Source organism: Neoarius graeffei, chromosome 4 (assembly GCF_027579695.1).
Source record: "Neoarius graeffei isolate fNeoGra1 chromosome 4, fNeoGra1.pri, whole genome shotgun sequence".
Classification (NCBI taxonomy): Eukaryota; Metazoa; Chordata; class Actinopteri; order Siluriformes; family Ariidae; genus Neoarius; species Neoarius graeffei.
The window spans coordinates 12,335,998-12,352,177 of NC_083572.1; the positions used below are offsets into that span (position 1 = coordinate 12,335,998).

The window sequence follows — 16,180 nt, forward strand, 5'->3', positions numbered from 1 at the left end:
ACCACAGCTGCCACATTATCTAGCATCAGATCTTAATTAGTCAGAAAGGACAGAATGAAGGACGGATCCCAGATTAGTGTGTTTTAAGGAACAGACAACCAGAGGACAAATAAAATTTGCCTGTTTGGGGGGGGTGCATTCAGTTGAATGGGAATGGAGCCAAGAGGTTCTGAATTCATTGAGGTGAACTTGCAATTTTCCAAAATTGTAAACTTTGAAAGATGAGCCACTTTAAGATTGTAGCATGTACCATGGTTTCTAAAGATAAAAAAAGGTTAATTTCACTGAAGGGGAAAGGATGTACTTTTGCTTCTGGTAGTGTTTATTTTTGCTTTGTGCTGACTTTTTTTCCTTCTTGGTGAACTCTTTTGGGCAATTGAAACCAGTGAGACTGTAATCATGTTGGTCAATTTTGAAAAATGGACGAGCTACTATTGACCCTGAAAGTCTGTAAAACTTTGGAAAATGAGCTGGTATAAGAATGTACAGGTGGTGCCGTTCCTGGACTTTGGCCTTTGCTATATTTTCATGTCACCTAGAGATACTAGCCAACTATGTAGCTACATAGGTAACTCACTGAATCATGCCTCCACACCAAAGAAGAAAATGGCAAAGCAGGAATAATGTAGTAATGTACTTTCACGGATGGTGCTTATCCAAATAACTGGTGCCAGGCCATGATCTTGCAAACCCCCAACTGCCTTTTCTGTTCTAGGCTGTGTCTCGTGACCACATACATCCTGAAACTGATATGAAATAAAGTATCATGCCAAATTCTTTGCACAGCTCAGAATACCTCACCTAAGAGTGGAGTAGAGCATGAATCATAGTATTTAAAGTATTTCAAAGCAGTTTCCAAAAGGCAGAGTCACCATTTCTCTAGAAATGGCCATCATTGCAACCCTTGTCCATTATCATGAGTTTTATAATAATAATCTAGCAATGATTTAAACCCTTCTGCTTTGTCTCTGCTTTTTGAAGCTGTTAAAAACATGCCAACGGCTTTTTTTGAGTGCCCAGGAACCAAAATGTTTAGACGCAGAAGCCTTTATTTATACGGTCACACTTGTTCATTCTTTCCTGTCACACACTCTCCAAGCACTTAACCACCTTCCCTGCTGTTACTCTATGAGGAGAGAAGCGGAAGGAAAAAAGGGCATGCAGGCCTGGAAAAGAATAGGCAAGTGGGAATAGAAAGGGAATTAAAAACAGAAACAGGAAATCAGGGCTGCAGAAAAAAGTGGAGAATACACCCTCTGTTTTACTTTTTGTCCTCTCACTCTTTCCCTATTCATGCACACAGCTTGTACATTTGACAAAGAGCCAGAAGTCTCTTTGACGAGGGTCACATCAGAGCTACAATAGCTTCGTTCTCATCAGATTTTTTGTAATTTTTTTTTCCTTGAATGTGTCTTGCTCTCAATCACTTTTTATTCTCCTGCGGCAGACCCAGCTCTGAAAAATATGACCCCTCTAGATTTAGCTGCAAAATGGAGGGCCATGGGCTCTAGGCCAGAGCAATTTGACATTCAGCCTGTGTATCAGATGCTATTTCAGCTAGATTGGGTGTCTCTGCTTCTGTCTGGATTTTCTGCTTAAGGTGGACTGCAATCAATACAGAACATAAAGATGAATGAGAGGCTGAGAGCAAGTGAGAACCTTAAATGATGGGAGGGGGGATCCTGTGTTAAACTAACCTGACCTTCACTACAAGACAGACACTGTGGTCTATCAATGCTTAGTTTCCTTTGCATAGCCGAATCTGAATTAAATAAGTGGACCTGATTTAGCGTGTGAGGAAGGCTTGTTTTGGAGCCTCCATAAAAGGAATGACTTTAAAATCCCAATATTTCTAATGAAGTTTTCTCTTTTTCTCAACCCCACCCCCCTACCCTCCCTTCCTGTTTCTATATAGGATGAAAATGCGACGTCACAGAGTGTTTTTGCTTTGCACCGTGGGGCTGTGTGTAATTTCTTTCCTGCACTATTACAAGGCCCTGCACTACGTGTCTCTGCTACGGGAACTTACAGCACCCTACCCAAACATCAAGTCTTTTATAATGGTGACTGGATTCTTCTGGAAAGAGAAGGCCACCCCACTGTCCAGTGCCTCTCCAGAAGAGGGACCCCCACCAGTCCTTAGAACCTTGGAGACCAGGCATCAGGTACATGAAGAAACCAAGGGCATGGGTGCAGGAGTGTTGAACATGGCTGAAGAACCCAGAGCACCACAGCCTTGGGTGAGACCAGAGGAGCCACAACACGAGGATTCAGACCCTGAGGTAAAGAAAACGGTTGCTTTTGTATTTTACTATGATGTCCAGAAGGCTTTATGTATGTGAAATACATGCGTATATACACTGTATGGCTAAAAGTGTAAATGGACACCTGACCATCACACCCATATGTGCTTCTTGAACATTCCATTCCAAACCATGGGCATTAATATGGAATTGGACTGCCTTTTGCTGCTTTTGCAGCCTCCAATCTCCTGGCAAAGCCTTCCACTAGACTTTGAAATGTAGCTATAGGGTTTTGGCCACAAAAGCGTTAGTGGGTGATGGGACGAGAACACCTGGGGAGCAGTTTTGTTCCACTTTATCCCAGAGATGTTCAGTAGAGTTGAGGTCAGGCTATGTGTAGGCCAGTCAAGTTAAAACACCAACTTTGGTATGCCATGCATTTATGGACCTTGCTTTGTGCACAGGTGCATTGTCATGCTGGATTGAGCTAATTCCCTTAGTTATGGTGAAGGGAAATCAGTTCTACAGCTTAAAGTGCTGATGACACGTTTTTGACATCTTTGGCGATGTTTTATAACATAAAAAGTAATTCCCGATGATCCATGTATTAATTCATGAAGGCGCCTATTTTACAAGTTACGATAAACGCGGCTATTTAGGCAAATTTGACAGGGCTGCAGCGCCCAGGAGACGGAGGAGGAGGAGGAGCTATATGACGTCAGCGAAAGAACCTTCCTCCTAACTTACCAGTTTGTTGATGCGACAGGTGTTCAGTTTGTCATTATTAGTATTATTATACATTTATTTATATATATATATATATATATATATATATATATATATATATATATATATATATATATATATAAATAAATATTAGTTATTATGCCTTCGCATTGTGTTGCGGGCTTTTGCTCCAAAACCTACAAGGATGGGGTAAGTTTATTCAAGTTTCCCAGAGATCCCGAGCTGCATGCGAAGTGGGTGAAGCAAGTCAGGCGCACTCGTGACAAGTGGGAGCCCTCACCAACATCCGTCCTGTGCTCTGAACACTTCGATTTGGATTGTTTTGACACCCTTCCCAGCTTAAAAGAATCTCTTGGGTGTTCAGTTCAGCACAAACGTGTGTTACTACCATCAGCAGTGCCTACACAGTGTTGCCAGATTGGGATTTTTCCTGCCCAGTTGAGTGGTTTCAAGTGCGTTTTGGTGGGTTTTGAACATATTTTGGGCTGGAAAATGTCAGCAGTATCTGGCAACAGATACTGCTGACATTTTCCAGCCCAAAATATGTTCAAAACCCACCAAAATGCACTTGAAACCGCTCAACTGGGCGGGAAAAATCCCAATCTGGCAACACTGCCAGTATTCTGGAGGGGGTCTACTAGTAGCTATGCCAGATCCAAAGACAGTCCTCCTGTCAGAACATGTGTTGTGAAACGACATAAGATAAAGGTATGTAGAGCTATAGATTCTACATGATAATCATAAATGTAATCATAAAGTCGGCGTGATATCAGTCACGTATTTGCTTGTGAAAGCTTGCGGCTTTCATGTAACTGCCGCCTAGCAACGAGAGGCAAAGGGTAAAGAGGGTAGGCTATCATAGATTCTATTCAGAAGAGATCAACACAATTCTAGACTCCCAGAAGAGGAAGAGCTAGCACTAGAGTGTTCACCGGCGTTTTCATGCGCCATTTCCATTGAGTAGAACCATAGGATGTCTGAGTAGAACAACCAGTGAACCACAGCGTGTTCTCCCGCTGACGTCACAACATGGCCGCGAGCCACGGACCCAGTTTTCTTGCGCTGTGCAATTAAACGTTGGATATTTGCGTAACAGCTTCTTTTCACATAATTATAACAGAAATCTAACATGTTTGCCATGTTGTATAGTTTATTTAAGAAATTGCATAGAGTCATGTTCGTGTCATCAGCCCTTTAAAGACATTCCAAGAAATTGTGCCTCCAAAGTTGTGGTAAGAGTTTGGGGAATCCCCAAATATGGGTAAGATGATCAGGTGGCCATATAGTACAACTTGTAGCCATGTTTCAAACTTTGACTTTTTTTTTTTTTAATTGCCTGTTGAACGAGAGCAGAAGGAAGACATGAAATTGATCATGTGGCACCCCAGTAACGCAGTGCACCAGGGAGTGGATGTTGTGAGATCAAATTCTCCCAGCGTGGTAGTGAAGAAGCAGGAACCCCAGCATGCATCCACTCCAGACCCCATCATGTTTCTGGGTGACTTACACAAGCGCCACTTTACCCTACAAGAGGACAGCACACCCTACTTTGTCCGCACTAAAGCTGGTGCTCTGTGTTTCCGGCAAGGGACAGAGATAGTGCCAGCAAGAGATGATTCTGGGACTGGCAAAGGTAAGCCTACACTGGCTGGGGTCCTTCATAGGAATATCTTACAAATTGCAGAGGACTCCAATGCTCGATCAAAATTGTCAGAAGACTCTAGTCCCAGCCGAGTGAAGCCCAAACGTGGCAAGCGTCTTGTAAAGTGCGTATGCCGTTCTGGTTGGCATGGTCCCTACTGTGGAGTGCCTACAATGGTGTATCACTCAAACCTGCCAACTAAAGAGAGACTGACCCCTCGTGAGAAGCCACGACGTGTAATCAATGCTATTAACATTAACCATGAGTTTGATCTGCTCCATGCCCGCTTCCATGAGCTGGTTGATGCTGTTGATCTCTTTCTTGTATGCGAATCCAACTTCACAGCGTACGGAGAGAGGCGTCCGTTGAGCTTCCTGCAACTCTTGCTCAATGGCACTTATGACTACATGCGTCATAAGATCCTTTATGTGTTTCTGGACCACTTTCCTGAAGGTGGTCGGCAGGATGGCTGGATTGCTGACGACTATCTGCGCACTTTCCTTACACGGAACGGCATGGGTCGAGTGCAGGGTGCACGGCCTGACGACGTTTTCCTCATCAATGACGCTGATGAGATCCCAGCCCATGAGGGCATTCTTTTCCTCAAGCTGTTTGATGGCTGGACTGAGCCATTTGCCATCCACATGCGCAAGTCACTCTATGGCTTTTTCTGGAAGCAGCTTGGCTCTCTTGAAGTGGTTTCAGGATGCACAGTGGGGATGCTGAAGGAGGTCTACGAAAATGATGGCATCCGCTTGCGCCGGCGCGAGTACTATACCATGCCTAATTTCCGCAAATATGAGAATGACACAGGACACATCCTGGTGCAGTGGTCAATTGGAAGTCCGTTCCACTTTGCCGGATGGCACTGCTCCTGGTGCTTCACGCCCGAGGGCATCCACTTCAAACTTGTATCTGCCCAGAATGGTGACTTTCCCCGTTGGGGCGACTATGAGGATAAGCGGGACCTTAACTACATTCGTGAGCTGATCCGGACTGGGGGTTGGTTTGATGGCTCTGTGCAGGAATACCCTCCCACGGACCCTAAAGAGCACATGTATGCCCCGAAGTACATGTTGGACAATTATGAGAACTATCGCTACCTTCTGGAGAACCCTTATGTCAAGCATCCCAATATGAGTGCGGGGTAAAGGGGAGACAGGTGGGGTTTAGATGTAGTTCATCTGAATAATAAAGGAAAATAAGGTCCATTTGGAAGTTATCAGGGGAGGAAGGGAACAAAACTCTGCCTACATCCTTTCCCCCCTTTTCTTACTTATTGGATCAAACCCCAAAGGTTAATTACCATCCAGTCCCTGGCAGAGAAGGGTGGGACCAGCCATGGCAATGGATGAACATAAGTGATTATTTCTTTTTTTGGTTTCTGTTTGCTCAGTGGATATGCAGAGTCTATCAAGAGACTGTATCAGATCACTCCATTTGTGATGTTTATTATGCGCTGACCCTTTTGTGTGAGAGATAAAAAGAATGTGTATGTTTGTGATTGGCCTTCATGGTTCTTGACACACATTTTTGCTTGCAGTTTTGAAAAATGAAAACCATACGGATTTATTATTTTGACTCCTTCCTAAAATCCACACTTGGCCAAGTGCGGCAGTCAATGGAGCGTTTTCTGTATGAACGAAAGAGGAAAAGGGTTCTAAATTTGGTCTGAATCACTTTCTGAATATGTGAACCGTTGGGTTTAGTTAATGCAGCACTTTCAGTCCAGATTCTGCGCTGATTGCTGAAGCCAGTGTGGTGATGTACTTTTGCACTCTTGACCAATGGCATGAAGTGCCCTCAGAGTTCAGTTCAGTATGGAGGAAGAAAAGTGGCTCAGATATTGGTGACTGTGTTGGTCATACATGCAGAATACAAGAGAAAAGGGGAATGGAGCAGGGAGTAAAGGGTTGGTAGAAGTAGAGAAGGCAAGAGTAGGTCTCTGTTCCCCTGCCTGAGTAGAACCAAATACATTATGGATGCTTCAGCACAGCAGGAGACCATTTCAGTTGAAGAGTAGGCCACAGAGGAAAAGAGAATAGTCCTTCGTCCCTCTCTAGCCTTCTCTCCCAGCTTGTCTCTGTGTCGTAAAGCAGATTTGGCATGAAATATTTGGCCGTGTAGACCACAGAAATTTAAGTTATTGGTTATACTGACGCACCTACTACAGCGTTTGTCAGGCTATGGAAACCTAATGGGAACTTTTACAAAAAAGTATTGCGATTACACAATCCTGACAAAGCAGGACAGTCTGAAATGGGAATGAGATCGGAACCTTTACAAGTCCCACTCCAAATTAGCATGATCTTTAAATTTGATGGGGAATGGATGCATTTAAAAGGCCAGTGATAAATTCTACATCAGGTGCCATAGGCGATGGAAAAGTTGGGAGCCCAATTAAAATAAAATATGCATGTTCTTTGTGAAGGCATTCTTCATGGCAACATGTTCAACAGGAACCTTTTTCCACTAAAAACAAAACTTGAGGCGGTAGTTTTCGTAGGAAATGACGAAGTCACTTTTGATGGAACTGAGCTGCTGGTAGCAAAATTTGCAAGTATAAGTCATCGATTGGAACGCAGCTATCTAAACACGCCCAAATTATTTCTCATATCTTATCTCAAGTTGCAATGTGTGGTGTCATTATGGGAGTGTAAAAGCAGGGAAGTAAACCAGCAGGGATGGGAAGGGGGGGGAGCAGCAAAATCCCAGCATTCAAATGAGGTCACAAAGTCCTCAACATGGGGCGTCTACATCCTGTGTGTGAGAGAAAGAGGGAGAGGGGTCGAGCTCCACACTGCAGCAAAAGCACTTGAGTGCCAAATGAAAGGAGGAAGAGAAGCAAAGAAAACATGCATTTTTTTTCTTTGCATTTTTGTTTGCTTTTAACGAAATATCCATGGTTCCAGCCATGCTTCTTGTCCTACACATCATCCTTTCTATCAAACGTTCTTGCTGCATCCTATACACGTATATTCCCCTCCTGCATTCCTCTCCCTGACTACTAGAAATAACCTTGGCTTTATGACCATGGGATCTTTCTTTTCCCACACAAGTTGCTTATGTGTAGGGTTTTGATGGGCATCACACTCAACTGGGCATGCCAAGCTCTGCCCTGCTGCATCAGGCTGGGCTGTTTCCATGGTGACATGCCATCCTGCCTGCAATGTGAACACCGTTCAAAACAATGTGGCTACGTTTGCATACCTGAATGAAAACTTCAATTTGACTGAAAGGGCCGGATCATTTGTTGAAGAAATTATGTACGCTTTGAAATTCAAATGGCTTTTCTCATGTATCCTGTGCAGGTGCGTTTTGCTAGTTAAATGTGGCAACTACTAAAAGTGGGTCCTGTAAAGAAAGTTTGAATAACTTTAGCTACGGTAATAGTAACATTGGTGCTAAATGTCATGCCTTGCATACATGTACATTTTGTAACTCATTGTTCAAATGACTCAAATCGAGCTGTATTTTTGAATAGTTTTTACTTAAACTGTGTACACTGAAACCCTACAGAGGGGACAATTTGTTTGAAATCTGCAGTCTGATCAAGTTCATTCCACTTGAATCTGTAAATATTGTGAAATGCGCTCGAGTGACTCAGATGAGGGAGAGATTCGAGTGTTTTTACAAACCTATTCTCTTCATAACCGACCCAAATCTAGACTAGGATGCTCTGGATGCCAGTGTTCGGCTGTCATCTTTGCTCCGCGTTGCTGACGCAGTTTCTCATTCCCCTAAGTGTGCGCTTACTCCGAGTGTTGAGCCAGAACAGAATGAGGATTAAGAGGAAGCACTTTTAATAGCGTCGCCCTCTAAGCTGCTGCGTTCAGGACAAAGCTCCGCTGTGCCCTGTCACATCTGCAATGCAGCAGTGCTGTGTTTACAACCAGAAATCTGGATCCTAACATGCGTTACAGATGCATACGCACAGCTGGAAGTGCGCTCACTTGGTGATATGTTGGCCAAGTGAGTCATCGGTGAACAGTAAAGTTAGGGTGACCAGATTTCCCTAGCCTGAAACCGGGACACTTTTGCGCGCGACCATGCTCATGCACGCACACCCCTTTTTTTTTTTTTTTTAACGTAAACGTGACACTCAGAGGTGCTCTTATTTTGTTGAAGCTCACATTTATCAACATCTCACATGAAATAAAACAAACAGGCATTTTATCTAGTAGCATAGTGGTATACAGATCAGTTAAATTATGGTCAGACAACAGATTTTGTAATGGCTGAGAATAGGCCAGGCTATGTCCATAGGCCAAATTTAAACTGATTTATTTCACCTGTTTGTGAGAACACCAAGAAGAATGCATATGCACATGTAGGCTATATCTCTAAAAGTGTATGCACTATCGCATGAACTTAAAAAGTAGACCTCAACATAGCCTAGGTCAGAATCAACCTTACTAACCATTCCCCACAACTGAATGAATAAAGCAAGAAGATGTGTACAAAAGTGAACACTTTAATGGAAGGTGCAACAAGCTGTTCAACACAGCAATATGGCCAAACTGTCAGAATGGTATGTTAAACGGAATCTTTTTTTTTTTTTATTCACCTTGTTATCCTGAGATAACGACATAATTAATTCAGGATGTCGAGAAAACAACTAATTCGAGATCTCGAGAAAACAAAACTGTTATTCCGAGATCTCGAGAAAACAAAACAATTATTTCATGATCTCGAGTAAACAGCTGAGAAATGGTTCATTCAGGTGCGCCAAGAGACTTGTGATATGCTGACTTTGGGGCTATTTCTCATTCTGTATAGACACAACTTTGGTCATTAGAATGTCTGGAATAATCGAGCACCTAATAAGGCAATATTTTGATCAGGGGTTGACGCAGGGAGAGATTGCATTAAGTCTTTTAATAAGGGATAATTTCAAAATTAGTCCGCGGCACCTCCGCAGAAGACTGGCCCGGCTTCGTCTCTACCAACGGAGATACAGTGATCCAGCTGAGATCATGAAATAATTTTGTTTTCTTGAGATCTTGAAATAACGGTTTTGTTTTCTCGAGATCTCGAATTAGTTGTGGTGTTTTCTCGAGATCCTGAATTATGTCGTTATCTCGGGATAACAAGGTGAATAAAAAAAAAAGATATGAAGGGCCTCTCGCGGCTTCCGTAAATATACACTCAAACAAAACAGCAGTAAAGGAGGAGAGGGGCGACAGCCCGAGGAAAGCCCCCACAGGAGCTCACAGCATTTGCAACATAGGCTAACCAACTCAGTACAAGAACAAAGCACTTAGTCTGTGCAGTAGGCTTCGTGCGCATTGTTCTGCACCTCTCGGAGGAAGGGGTAGGTGCCCTGTAAATCTTTGGAAAAGGTACATTTTCTTTTCGGCATAATTGCTGTGGCATTACTGCTGCTAGCTGCTAGACAAAGAACATTCGCGCCAGTTAATGTTTATTTTATTGTTGCATGGCAACACGTTCTGTTGTCTGGAATAATGTGGCTAAATAAACACCCATGCCACAGGGCCAGGGGGCGGTAACCAGGAAAGTTTGCGATTTCCTGTCAATTCATCAAAATAGTAAATGCAGACATTTCTCCGCTAATGATTCCCACGCTGCTCAGTCGCAAACGTCGCGAGTGGCGAAAACCGGGACATATCCGTGTCCCGACAGACTTTTGTCGGGACTCGGGACACACAACCCCAAATCGGGACTGTCCCGGTAAAACCGGGATGTCTGGTCACCCTAAGTAAAGTGCAAAATTCTTTTACACTTCTGGGCTGCGTTTCATTCACGAAGAATGAAGCCACCCCTGTGGACTTCCTTCACTTGATTCCTCATGAGAACGTCTGAATTTTTGCTGCCTTCCTGGGTTAAAACGGGCCAAAACCTATCGCAAAATTGATCAGATTACTGTACATTGTCATAATGGTTTACTTAATGTTGACTAGCTTGCTAGCAGATACTAAGGGCACTCGTGTAATAGTTCTTCAAACATTTTGTATAATAGATAACCTTCACTAGCTTGGCAGCAAAATTTACTATTTGGAGTTTCATTACACAGTAAGTTGGCATAAAATGAGCTAGTTTGCTTGGAAAAATAAAAAAAAAAAGTGATTGCTTTTCATTCCACAATCAATAGCTATCCTAAAGCTAGACAGCCAGCAAAAGTAGCTATTGGTTTAAATTAAGCTAATAACTATTTGTCATGCTTGCCAGCAAAATTAATTGCACAGTGGAATAGTTAGCATAACATTAGCTAGCTTGCTAGCAAACCTGGATCCTGGTTTTGCATCAGTAACGTACTCCAATTAAGCTTGTTGCTCGATTCGCAGGTTTCACTAGACAGTAAAATGGCTTGTCTTCTTGACCATATCTCTGTGTGTAAGTTGAGAAAATGCTAATGACCGCCTATTTAGGTCCTCTCTTTTCCTAAGATGTTAGAACTTTTATATGGCCTCCAGCATTTTGACATTCAACACTTCCATGGAAGTAACCGATCAGCTTTCAAGGAGCCCTACAGTACTTGGGGGCTTGGGCAATTTCCTGTCCTATAGAAATATTAAAGTTAAAATTAATTTAAAATCCACTCTTGACACAAGGATGTTAGTCACTCAGCAAAATCAGGTTTTGATCTGGCTATACGGTATGATATGTGGAGAGAGAAGCTAAGTATGAACTGCGTTGCAGGAAGTCTTGGCCAGCGTTACATAAACTTCCAGTCATCAGTGGTTAAATCAGAAATACAGATCTCAGTTCAGGAGTAAGGGGATGGGAGGAAAGCCTTGATGTTTCCTGTTTGGAATGTGGTGTTGGAGTAGGAAACTGCAAATTTAGCTTCTGACAAAAATACAGCAACACACAATGTAAAAGACGTTGAGACTGAAGTTGTGGTGTTCTGTATTGTATCCAGAAGTCTGTCCGATGCTAGTTTTATGCACTGCATGTCGTAACCTAACCACACCACCTTCCCACTGATTGGTCAGAATTTGTTTAAAGAAGGTTCTAACCTGTTATTTCTTTCATGACTTTTACAACCAGACTTCTTCCATAAAAGCACACTTGTAAACATGTAATCATCAAAGTTTTCTGACGCAAGACTGGTTTTACTTTGGAAGGCTTGGAGTTCCTTGGGGAACACAAGTTGCATTTTATTGTCTTGACTTCAAAAATGGACAAAAGAGCAAACCGTTTAGACGTGTTGTGATAACAGGAGCTAACCTCTTTCACAAACGTTCCACTTCAAATTGATCTGTAAATGGATTGTGTCGTGACTTTCTTGAAGAATAAATACAAAATTGTTCGCATTGGGAAACTGCTGTGGTATGAGGGGAATAAAACACTTCAGGACATGCTGTTATCAGAAAGTAATTAATTTGAGTGGTAACAGTAGCACTTTTTATCAAGCCTTCCTTAGCTGAAACCTGTTCGGTCTTGGTCATGCTATGAAACTCACTTTTTGACCAACTATTGCTCTAGAGAAGGAATTAAAAAGGTTCCTGGAACTATGGGCCCCATACTAAAATTGGTTGGGTGGAAAAGTCCAAAGTTCCTGTATCTGTGAAAGGATTCCTGTGGTGAAAATGTTCCCAACATTTCAGTTCTGGTGAAAATGTGGCTGAAGTTTCTGAAATTCCTTTAAAAATTCCTGTGGTGAAAATGTTCCCAAAGTGCTGATGAACCAGAAATGTTCCTGGGATAGAAATGCTTCCCAAGTTCCTGTCCATGTTCACTGCAGAAACATGTTCCCAAAGTGATGGACTTGCTGAAAAGATTCCTGGACTAGAATCAGAACAAGTTCAACAACCCTGAGGGGAAGTTTAGTAAAGGGGAAATTGAAAAGCTTCAAGTTCCTGTAAGGGTTCTTGTGTTGAAAATGTGGCCAACATTTTTGAAATTCCTATAAAGATTCCTGTGGTGAAAATGTTTCCAAAGTGCTGATGAACCGGAAAGGTTCCTGGGATAGAAATGTTTCCTCGCTTCCTATCCATGTTCCTGCAGTGAACATGTTCTCAAAGTGATGCGATACTTGAAAAGGTTCCTGGGCTAGAATCAGAACCAGTTCAATAACCCTGAGGGGAAATTGAATAAAGGGATAATTGAAAAGCTTTGAGTTCCTGTGTTGAAAACGTGGCCAAAGTTGTGGGCTTTTTTTTGTTTTGTTTTGTTTTCCCCCCAATCTGTAAAGTTCCTGCAGTGAAAATGTTCCCAAAGTGATGGGATAGCTGAAAAAGTTCCTCAGATAGAATCAGTCAAATACTTTAACCCTGAAGGGAAATTGAGTCAAGGGGAAATTGAAAAGTTTCAAGTTCCTGTAAAGGTTCCGGTGTTAAACGTGGCCAAAGTTTTTTTGCTTTTTCCCCCAATCTATAAAAGTTCCTGCAGTAAATGTTCCCCAAATGATGGAATAGCTGAAAAGGTTCCTGGGCCCGACTCAGAAATACTTTAAATTTCTCCTCAGGATTATTAGTAAGGGGGGGGAATTGAAAAGCTTCAGGTTCCTGTAAAGGTCCTTGTGTTGAAAACGTGGCCAAAGTTTTTTCCCAATCTGTAAATGTTCCCAAAGTGCTTGTATCCCTGAAAAGGTTCCTGTGGCGAAAACGTGCCTATCGGGCGAGACGGACGGAGAGAAAAAGGCGGGAGAAGGAATGTTGGCCTCTTTAACGTTCCTTAAAGGCAAGAATCAAAATCTTGTGTCCATTTGAATGGCTTTTTTTTTTTTTAATTAAATGATCCAATTATCTGACATCTTTTATAATGGGTGAGGGCAAATGAGCTCAAATTGCTTCCCCCAATCCACCCTGAGAGGGTGGGTAAAAGTTTTCAGTGGAAAACAAAAAGCCAGCAGCATTAGATCTACTTGGGCCACTAGAGTGCATGGTTCCTGAGAGGCGCAGATTATTTCTCTTTACATCATTAAAGTGCCACATTTTATTCGGCTTGATATCTTCTACAGGCTTGTGAGTTAAGACCGAGTCCCAGAAGGCTTTCATTTGTTTGTTGAGCGTGATATGAACAAGGGATAGCTCACTGATATTGGCTGCGGCCCAAAGCTGTGGCTGTTCTTGCTAATCCTTCTAGAAATTCACCTTCTGCGAGTTGCACTAGGGACCTCTCTCTACATATAAATATCTTTTTCTGTCTCTTCTACGGAATGTCCTTGTCTTGTTGGGTTTTGTTTGCTATTCGTTGTCTGTTGTAATGACTTATGAGCTGGTTGTTATACACACCCTGCTGCTGTTTACATTAATTATCCAAGTTATTCCATTCTTGTTTCTAGAAATTAAAAGGGAAAATAATTGTGATGGAGGAGGGAGAAAGCAGCGGAAGCGGTTATGAAGCAGAGAGCTGTTTAATCATTCAACAGTTGTGCTTTTTTTTTTTAGGGTTTTGAAGCACTGTTTATCCATCTTTGACTTGTTCCTGTCTGTTCTTCCTGTTGTCAAATCGACATTTTGTACTGATATTACTGAAACGTATCTGATATGCACTTGTCATTTTATATATAATTTCATTTTTTAATTTACCTGTGAATTTTAACCTATCTATCAGGGATTTCTGCCTGTCCATATGTTTGCTGCTTGCTTTTTTTTTTTTCCCCCTCTTTCAGTTTTAGGATGTGAAGGCATGCCACAATTGGAATCTGTGTAAAAATAGCCAATCAAATAATTTTTATAGCACAGCAGTGGTGAAGATGCAACAAGTGTGTCCGATATGTTGTGGATCAAAAGCCGTACTGCTTTTGAACCCAGCGACAGATGGAGACGCACTGCAGAGCGCATTCTCGTCTTGAACCGTCACCTGATCTGAACATGTAGTGCGTATACGCACATGTTTGGTTAACCTGTGTGACTCACCTCACACTTGACATCTCTCCACTGAACTGCCATTAGTCAGGTCATTAATCGAGGATGCAGGGCTAATCATGTACTGTGTATAACGTATATTATCAAGCCACTTCGTATAAAAGTCCAAAGAGGCCATCTATTTTTTTTTCTGTTTTTTCAGTCCTGTTATCTCCATTCAAATATCATTGTCTAGATGAGAACATAATTTGATTTGGTTGAACTTATCTGGATAACTGACAAAAATGGTCCTGTGAAAGATGGCTTGTAAATCCTTGGCATTGAGTTTAGTCATGGAATGAATGTTTTGTTTTTGGTGGGCGATTTATGATTTTTATTTATTTTTTTTTCTTGGAGTAAGACAAAAAATTATGAATGATTGGCCTCTGTGGATTTCCCTGACTTGCATTGGCTTTTATTTTTGCAGTAAATCAATCAGGTTTAAATATGAATCTGATATCAGTGGAAATGCTTTGTGTTTTTTTTTTTTTCCAAATTCAGTACATATGTGATTTTCATATATTCAGTGACTTACACTTGCGGCAGCTTGTCTTTTGAGTTTTATTTTTCTGAAAAGGTTTTTTTTTTTTTTTTTTTTTGCTTTGGCAAACCAATGTCCTTTTCTTGTACTTATCAAACTGGAGCACTGGGGTCTGTCTGTTCTGTCGTGAATGTTTTTGTTGTGCGCTGTTAAGCCTCAACCTGTCCGTGTCCTCAGAGTACGTCTCAATTCGGTCACATGATGCCAGATTGTAGCCACTAGAGGGCACGAGACGTCTCAGAGGAGTTCGCTCAGCCATCGGTCCCACCGTCTCACTGCATCGTCCCAAAGTGAGTGACTCCTACTGACCCTCGGAGTATAATACAAACTCTCAATGTCTATAAAAATCTTTATCTAGGCTACAGACCTGGGTTGCCAGACAAATCTCCGTGAGTGAGGTGTGGGTTTTTTTTCTTCTCCTGGATGTATCTTTGGACTGCTACAGAGCTGACAGAAGGTTAAGCACTGTGCAGTTTTGTCATGTTTGTCTTTATTTATTTTATTTTTTTACTTGAGAGGATGTGGTTATGGGGGAAAACTGTGTAATTGTGTGTTTCAGTGGCTTGGCATCTCCTTTTATGCTCAATTCTTTCTGCGTTTGTGTCCCATTCAGGGTTGCAACCACTTCACCAATATGTCTTTCCCAGCAGAGTGAGCGAAAACAAAAACCGAACCAAAAAAACGCTGATGTATTTACACAATAGTGCAGACATTTCATAAATGACGACAAAATGACTTCCTCCTCTGTGGGTAAAGATGAGTGTACGTTTATGAATTAATACAGACTTTTTTTTTTTTTTTGTTCTGTATATGAATGGCTCCATGTTAACCTGAACAGAAAAAATAATGAATTCTATGACAAACTATAATAAATTAATTTTAAAAATTGTCGTTGCTGTGACTTGGGTATTCTTTCTAAAGCTGGTTTTACACTGACTGTTAAAAGCTTGCCTGAATTCTGACACTGCAATAAAATGTTCCTCATGCTGCATTGCATAATGAAGATCCTCTTCCGATAGACCCATGTTTAAAGAAAATTACGTAATGCTTATAACAGTATCCTGTGCACTTGTGCATTGAGATTCTCCAAAGTGAGCTTGTTCATGTTAGATATTTTTCTGTCCATTAGCATGTTTTGTTTGTTTGCCATTGCTAATGTTAAGCATGTAATATGTGGTGGTAAATCGTGGTA

The 16,180-nt window shown here is 41.8% G+C and overlaps 1 protein-coding gene across 2 annotated transcripts in view; it reads left to right on the forward strand.

Annotated features, from left to right (window-relative positions):
• mgat3b (beta-1,4-mannosyl-glycoprotein 4-beta-N-acetylglucosaminyltransferase b) overlaps positions 1 to 15,878 on the forward strand; it is a 110,142-nt gene extending 94,264 nt beyond the window's left edge. For both annotated transcript variants that reach the window (XM_060918832.1, XM_060918833.1), the window contains 2 exons: positions 1,916 to 2,282; positions 4,344 to 15,878. In XM_060918832.1, coding sequence (XP_060774815.1) covers positions 1,917 to 2,282; positions 4,344 to 5,783 — 1,806 coding nt within the window. In that variant the 5' untranslated portion in view covers position 1,916 and the 3' untranslated portion in view covers positions 5,784 to 15,878. The remainder of the gene's footprint in view (positions 1 to 1,915; positions 2,283 to 4,343) is intronic.
• The last annotated feature ends 302 nt before the right edge of the window (positions 15,879 to 16,180 follow it).